Source organism: Plutella xylostella, chromosome 13, assembly GCF_932276165.1.
Source record: "Plutella xylostella chromosome 13, ilPluXylo3.1, whole genome shotgun sequence".
Taxonomy (NCBI): Eukaryota; Metazoa; Arthropoda; class Insecta; order Lepidoptera; family Plutellidae; genus Plutella; species Plutella xylostella.
Window position 1 is genome coordinate 8834239 of NC_063993.1, and position 7956 is coordinate 8842194.

At 39.4% G+C, this 7956-nt stretch overlaps 1 protein-coding gene across 10 annotated transcripts; it reads right to left on the bottom strand.

Annotated features, from left to right (window-relative positions):
• Positions 1-767: 767 nt before the first annotated feature.
• LOC105388792 lies at positions 768-6599 on the bottom strand. 10 transcript variants are annotated; one of them, XM_048624986.1, is made up of 4 exons: positions 6227-6599; positions 4352-5634; positions 1986-2114; positions 768-1308 (listed from the first exon to the last, which is right to left on the bottom strand). In XM_048624986.1, the coding sequence occupies exons 2-4, from the start codon at positions 5032-5034 to the stop codon at positions 1215-1217; spliced, it is 906 nt and encodes a 301-aa protein (XP_048480943.1). In that variant the 5' UTR covers positions 5035-5634; positions 6227-6599; the 3' UTR covers positions 768-1214. The 10 variants fall into 10 exon arrangements, 6 of the variants coding, with proteins under 6 accessions (XP_048480943.1, XP_048480942.1, XP_048480944.1 ...); XM_048624985.1 differs by lacking the exon at positions 6227-6599 and adding an exon at positions 5896-6214; XM_048624987.1 differs by lacking the exon at positions 6227-6599 and having other exon boundaries at positions 4352-4481; positions 5376-5768.
• Between the last annotated feature and the right edge of the window lie 1357 nt (positions 6600-7956).

Consider the following 7956-nt stretch of genomic DNA (forward strand, 5'->3'; position numbering starts at 1 on the left):
GTTTGAATGATATCCAAACTGTGTCTGGACATTCTAAGTTCTCGTATATTTTAGAAACTGCAGCTAATTGGTTGTTTAGTTACGTTTAAAAATAACTTTCTTGAGATGGGTATTGATTTTATTTGTAACTTATCTAATTAAATAGTAAAAGGAACGGATTTAAATAAAAATAGCTTTCTGAAATTCTTGGAACTAATAAACTGTGACAGAATTCTAAATCATGAGAGTATTTATGCTAGGTAGCAGGTTACTTTATACTTTCTATTTCTAGACATCCTTAACTCAATAGTGCTTAAATTATTGGTGATAAATCACCAAAGGATATGTTATAATGTAGCTGAGCATCTGAATACAAAACATTTATTATGATTATATGTTAAAATGCACAAAATTGTAGCGTTTCGGCGATTTCGACAAAACGATATTAAAAAGTACACTTGGGAGTGTTGTCTTTTGACAAAATAACGAACCGCTGAACATTGTTATTTTGTTAGAAAAAGTACAAAAGTGAACTACTTATCTATAAACTTATGAAGCCGGAGGTCATAGAACAACGCGGACTTGACCGTACTAATAATGTTTTACATTATTGCAGGTGTGACTATGGCCATATTTCAGGTTCCAAGTCCAGAGTCTTTGAGAGAATCTGAGTCTGTCTAAGATTTTGCTTCGCAATCACGCTTAAATTCTTGGTGATTGATGGGGCCTAGGGTCCTGACTATGATGATGATAGGATAAGCCCTAAGCTAATAAATGAGTGGACTGTATTTTATGGTATGAATAATTTAATGTCTGGTTTACAATGGTTGTATGACAAATATGTATGTATGAAAAGATCGTGCGTCCGAAAGGTAAGAGGGTAAGAGGGTCCGGACAACCGAAGATGACGCATTTATACGTAGTGTCGCCGCTCCCCGCACTCCTCCTCTTGCACCGATGTTGCCAGCTTCAGTAGCCGCAACAAGCTCCCCGCCGTTGAGGTATTCAACAGTCCAAAGGTAGAGGACAGATATTGTTGTAGGCCCGTTGAATTATGCCTCGTTTGGTCTCTATGTCTGCCACTCTGCTGACTCCGTCTTTGCCGGGATGTAGCTGGACGATCCGTCCCATGAGCCACATCAAGGGGGGTTGCGTCTTGTCCTTGACCAAGACAAGGGATCCGACTTGTAGGTGTCCCGTCGACGTGAGCCACTTCGTCTTCTGCTGGAGCAAGGTCACGTACTCTGCGCAGTATCGCTTCCAGAAGTGCTGCCGCAGGAATTCGATGCGTTGGAAGCGGTCCAGGCGATGCACGTTGCAGTCCGACACCTGAGGATAAGGAACCGACGTGAGCGGTCGTCCAATGAGGAAGTGGGAGGGGGAAAGAAATGAAAGATCGGAAGGATCAGAAGATAGAGGTGTTAAGGGACGTGAATTTAAAATGGCCTCTATCTGATTCAGGCAAGTGATCATTTCTTCATAAGTGAGATGAGCTAGGGCAAGAACACGCCGCAAGTGGTGTTTGACAGATTTGACAGCCGCCTCCCAAATTCCGCCGAAATGGGGGCTATATGGAGGAATAAATTTCAGTTCAGTTCAGTTCAGTTCTTTATTGCCTTAAATTACATGTATATTGTTAGTCTTAGGTACAATAATAAAAGTATCAATGTAATTTTACCGCTTTGGGTGTAGCACAAAATAACACAGCATGCATGAGAATATAAATAACAATTTAAGTATCCACAATTAACATTATAAATTAACATTGCCTTGCATTAACATTATAATTTAACATTACATTGCATGAGAATAGAAATAACAATTTAAATAACCACAATTAACATTTTAAGTTAACATTGCCTATGATTTAATTACATATCATTCTTACAATTATTGTTTTCATAGCAAGATAATTAAAAATTTAAAATCAATTTCGTCATGTGATAGAATGGTTGGAATGTCGCTAAGTGAGTTTCTAAAAAGATCTGAGAGCTCGTTAAAACCACCAATAAAGTTGGAACCGTGGTCCGAATAAATGGTCTGGGGCCTTCCCCGGCGAGCCATGAAGCGATTTAACGCAGCCAGGTATGCCTCCTTCGTGAGAGACGAGACGAGCTCGATGTGCACCGCCTTCACTGCAAGACAAATAAAAATGCATAGGTAAGATTTCGTCAGTCTTGCACCTCTTCCGCTACGATCGGCTATAAGCACTGGCCCAGCGTAATCCACCCCAGTATTTAAAAAGGGAAACTCTAATTTAGTTCTATGGCTTGGCAGATTACCCATAACTGGCTGTATTGTTTTAGGTTTCACTCTAAAACAACGTACACAAGTGCGAACTATTCGTTTAGCAAGGTTACGTCCCGAGAGTGGCCAGTAATTTTGCCTTATGCATGAAAGCATCAAAAGAGGACCTGCATGTAACAAGGTTATATGATGAAACTCAAATATAAGTTTGGTTAAAGGGTGTTTACTACACAAGAGTATAGGGTGCTTTACATTATAACTGTAACAACTGTTGTGAAGACGACCTCCAACTCTGATCAGATTATTATCTGTATCATAAAAAGGGAAAAGGGAAATCAATCTATTTTTCTTGTTTAAAGTATTTCCCGATTTGAGAATATGATATTCGTCGGTGAACATTTCTTGTTGAGCGATTTGTAGCAAGGCGATTTTTGATGATTTTAATTCTGAAAAAGATAAGTTACCATATTTTTTATTACTATTTTTACAATTATAAATGAACCGCTGTACATATGCAAATATTCTTATTAATTTACTGTAATTAGAAATTTTATTAATTAATGTATTTATTTCGTTAGTTTCCACTATACTTGTATGTAATACTAGGTCTGGAAGCTGATTTATGTTTTTTAAGTTAGGGGTTGAGGGAAATTCTGAGTTAGAATTATGTAAGAAAGTGGGCCCGCTCCACCATAACGCCGATGCACTGATTAAGTCAGCCTTCACCCCGCGAGAAACAAGATCCGCAGGATTCTGTTTAGAGGGAACGTAGCTCCACGTGTCTCCGGCAGTACTCTCCTGTATTTCGTTGACTCGGTTGCGAACGAAGCGCTCAAGACGAGAAGTGGCTGTGTTAAGCCAGCCCAGTACTATTGTCGAGTCCGACCAATAATAGCACTGATCGATCTTGACGGTGAGTGAATCAAGTACCTTTTTACAGAGTCTTGTGCCTAACAGGGCTCCGCAAAGCTCGAGTCGAGGGATGGTGGTGGGTTTGATGGGAGCCACCTTGTTTTTCGAGGTTAGAAGACAAACTCGCGAATGACTCGCGAATGACTCCGTGATGCGGAAGGAAATAATTAGTTTCATTAGGTACATAAGTATTATTATTCTCAGTCATGTGTCCTAAGTCAAGATATTCACGCATAAATTCATGGTATCTATGTTTAAGATTATGGTCTTTGTCTAATTTGCGTTCTAAAGATAAGAGACGACGCTTGGCTATTGTGTAAGAATTGCCTAAGACTTCAGGAGATTCCTTCAGCGGCATGGTAACAATAAACCTACCATCAACGTCACGACAAGTGTTATTTTTAAAATGTTCCTCGCATTTGTTTTTTTCAAAAGATAAGCAATGTTTAGAAGACACTGAATCAAGTTCCCAAAAACGCGTAAGACTGGGTTCAGTGCGTGATGTGTCGGTGAAATGGCAAAGATAAGATTGGCTATGGGGAATATTATTATTATAAACACACCCGGATAAGAGCCAGCCTAATTTAGAATGATGTAACTTAGGTTGACGTTTACCTAAGTCTATGGTTTTTTTACCTAATACGTCCCAAAAGAATTCAGCACCTACGAGAATATCTATGGCCGCAGGCTCATTGAAGGAAGGATCAGCCAGTAGTATTCCGGTAGGTATAGGTATGTTTGTTGTATCTATATAAGACGAGGGCAGACATTTAGTAATGTGGGGCAACACATGACAGCGCACGTTAGTCCTATAATCACCGGTGTAAGACTGTATAGCAAGGTCACAAGACTCTGTAGTGGAGGTCGCATGAAAGAAAGAAAGAAAGAAAGAAAGAAAGATAAAACTTTATTTGACAATGACAGCAATCATACCTAATTATATACACAATAATACAGAACTTACGTATAAATTTGCTGTCCGCCAAAAAGGCGTCCACTCAGCTATTGCAGCGCCCTTGGCCACAGCCAAGGACACTGCGCTGGTGTTTCAGTGGAGGCCTCTTTAATAGTGACGCACAATAACATTAAATAAACAACCAAAAAACGAAAGAATTACAAACACAAGTGAAACAAAGTGATAAGTGCGCGAGCGACGACATTGAGGCGGAGCGCATGATTATTTATACCTGACACTGTGGAGCTCGCGTTATACCTCTTCAGATCAAGTTTCTCGCAGAGGGACTGGGTGACGAAATTAGAAGTGCTGCCGTTATCGAGGAGCAGCCGCGCTGTGTGCAGGCTCCCGTGCTTGTCTGCCACCTTCACGAGCGCTGTGGAAAGCAGTACAGAGCCATGGTTATTTAATGTACTTGGTGAAATGTCCGACGAAAGGGCTACATTGTTCGCTAAACCACTGGTTGTAGGTACTGAAGCAGATTTGTTGGTGTATGTGTTTTTGTTTACGTCTTTATGTAACAATGTGTTGTGTCTGTACTTACAGTACTTACAATGTGTCAACGTACAAGCGTTTTCTACATGACCTAATCGTAAACAATTCATGCAAACACGACTTTCTTTTGCTTTTTTAATGCGTGAATCAATGTCCAAAGCTTTGAATGATGGGCAATTAAATAAGCCGTGAGATTGTGAGCACATTGGGCATGAATAGGCTCTAGTGTTATCAGTGGACACTAAAAAGTTTTTTGTTTTGAATGCTTCATTGTTATTATTAGGTTTGTTATTTTGTTTATATTTAAATGTATCAGTTAAGGTTTCTAAGAGATCCGCTCTGTTAATTAAGAATTTAATAAATTGCTGTAATGTGGGCGAAGAATCAAGATTGTTTCTATGTTCTTCCCATTGTCTGTAAGAGGACGAGTCTAGCTTTTTGGACATAAGAAAAACAATTAAACTGTCCCAATGATCGGTTGGTTCGCCTAAAGACGCGAGGGCACGTAAGTTTTTGTTAGTTACGTCAACAATGTTACGTAATGCTGAGCTAGACTCCCTTTGAATGGGGTCCACAGAAAATAAGGCACTAATGTGATTGTTGATAAGCAATCTCGGATTGTCGTACCTATCAGAAAGTAATTGCCAAGCAATAGAATAATTTTCAGAGGTTAGATCCAAGCTTTGAATGATCAAAGACGCGCTGCCTGTAAGTGCAGCACGTAAATAATGAAATTTATTTACGTTATTAATGCTGGTGTTGTCGTGTATAAGTGAAATATACGTATCTCTGAATGAAAGCCAGTGCTGATAATCGCCATCGAAGTGAGGAAGGTCAATTTTGGGCAGCCTGACGAAACCTCCTCCACGGCATTCCTCGGCAGCGTCGCTCGTCCCGTCTCCCCCGGGACCCCCGGCCGCCGGGTAGCGCGCCGCCGCCGCGAGCAGCCCGTGAGCCACGGACAGCAGGCGGAACAACTTGGACTCGAACTGATCGCGGTCCGCATAAGCCTCGTCCACGTTGTCCGACAGCAACTCGATTTCACACTGTAATTTATCAAAATCACTTTGTAGCAACTCGATTTTCTTCATACGTATCCCTAACTCCGTTTTTAGAAGCTCACTTAGCCCATCACAACCATCTAAGCGACTCAAAAAGGTTTCAAACTGCGTGAGTTGGGCCTTACACGAACCACGTTTTTTAATTAGAAGCTTTAATTCACTATTATCAATTTTGTCACTGTTATTAGCCATTATTAGATTATATTATGTTATAAGTTTTAATTAAGCAAGGCGATAAATACGTACTTCAATGAATGTAGCTAAAATACGACTAATGTATAGTTAAGGTTATGCGAAGCACATTGACGGCCAAGGTCAGCCGGCGGACAATAGAAAGAATGCGGCTACTGATAAGCAACGCACGATTTTATGAATGGGTGAAGTTTATGAGTTTATTGCCTCTGAAACAGCTGAAATGCGTAATAGAAGTAGCTATAGCTATTTATGAATGAAGTAAATCACACTATAAAGAGATCGCAATGCCCGATCCGATTAGCGCTAAATTAAATCACTGGAATTATGCAGGATTTGGAAAGCAAGATGAGATAAGGAAAGATAGGAAATTGGAACGACTCACTCCTTTTGTCAGTGTCCTTAGTCCTCCACGTGTCCTCCAAAATGCCGGCGAACTGGGGGTCCGAAGTCCACTGCGTGCGCGTGCGTCGATTCTTCGTAAAGACGGCGAAAGGACCAAACTGATGGGGCCTAGGGTCCTGACTATGATGATGATAGGATAAGCCCTAAGCTAATAAATGAGTGGACTGTATTTTATGGTATGAATAATTTAATGTCTGGTTTACAATGGTTGTATGACAAATATGTATGTATGAAAAGATCGTGCGTCCGAAAGGTAAGAGGGTAAGAGGGTCCGGACAACCGAAGATGACGCATTTATACGTAGTGTCGCCGCTCCCCGCACTCCTCCTCTTGCACCGATGTTGCCAGCTTCAGTAGCCGCAACAGTGATAAATCACCATACCGCTTATCATTGATCATTCAGAAATTTACGGTTTTACATGGAAAAGTACAAAAGTGAATTATTTACTTATGAAGCTGACCGTTATATTATAACAACGCGGACTTGACCAAACCGGTCTGTATAATAACTGCTTTCAACTACTTATTTTAAACCTTTTTCTTTCACACAAGTACATTTTACGTAACCGTATGAACATAATTCTACTAAAACAAGCCTATAGTGTCTATTTTAAATACAAGTAAACCCATTGAGTGTTTGAAGCGTACAGTACAATAGCACTTGACCGGGTTTAGCGGAAGACGCCCCCACGGAGATCGTGCAACCTTTTATAACATCCCTCGATTGCATTTTTATTCTAAGAGAGTTCCGTTTGTTTGTTGTTAGTGTGTAAAGGAAAGCGAAGAACAGTCTCGGTTTAATGTTTAACTCCCGTCGGAAAAGAGGAGTAGAAGTTTAAAAATTTGTAATTGTTGTATGATAATTATTGATACTACTTAAAGGCTGTCAAACGTCTATCAGCAAGGACAAAATGTATTTAAAATTTGATTTAAATAGAAATTTTACCGTTTAATATATTGGTAATAGTGATCTTAAGACTGAGTCTGAGTCTGAGAAATATAACTGAAAACTAAAAAAAAACAATGAAAATGAAGCAGTTCTGTTAAATTCATATAGAAATTGAAGTCTGGCAAGGTAGCTAGTTACTAAAGCAATATTTTGCCAAGCGGGTATCCAAGTACCTACGTGTGTAGGTATGCACGAAAAGCAAACCAATTTTCATACTGCAAACTGTACTTCAATTTCAAAGGATAAACACTATATGGAAATTGAATAGCGAAAATAGTTTTCTAACTTGACGGTGTAATTATTAGTGTGCAGAACAAAAGCTAGTGTTAACAAAGCGCAAACCTACGCTATATTAGAAATTGCTAACTCGCCAATTTATGCACTACAATTAGGCACGCTAAAACACGCGTGCAAAATGTGTGGAAGCCAGAAAAACCGTATAAAGGTTCCCAATTTAAAAATGCCCGGATATAGTTTGAAGGAAAATTTACTTTATCTTCAACAATTTCGTGAATACAGTTTTGTGAACTTTTTTGATTCTGAGGCTTCCTCTTAAAGTGTCTACTTATCGTAGGGTTATCTGAAAATATCATATTTCATTTTTTATGATGATTATACGCTGAATTTTACACACCATTATATGAAGTTTCATATGAGGATAACCTTATCATATTATCTCAATGAATAGTATACAATAACAGGTCATTGATCATGGTTATTCTTTCTGTGTATGTAAGTAAATAAAGCTCCGAACCTGTGGT

Excerpts from the sequence above, each read along its gene's own strand:
- LOC105388792 (XM_048624982.1), bottom strand. The coding sequence starts at position 5,679 with ATGAAGAAAATCGAGTTGCTACAAAGTGATTTTGATAAATTACAGTGT. Across the intron at positions 2,115-4,351 it reads GAGAAACTTGATCTGAAGAG|TGAAGGCGGTGCACATCGAG; the intron begins GTATAACGCGAG and ends TTTGTCTTGCAG. Across the intron at positions 1,309-1,985 it reads CCACGGTTCCAACTTTATTG|GTGTCGGACTGCAACGTGCA; the intron begins GTGGTTTTAACG and ends CCTTATCCTCAG.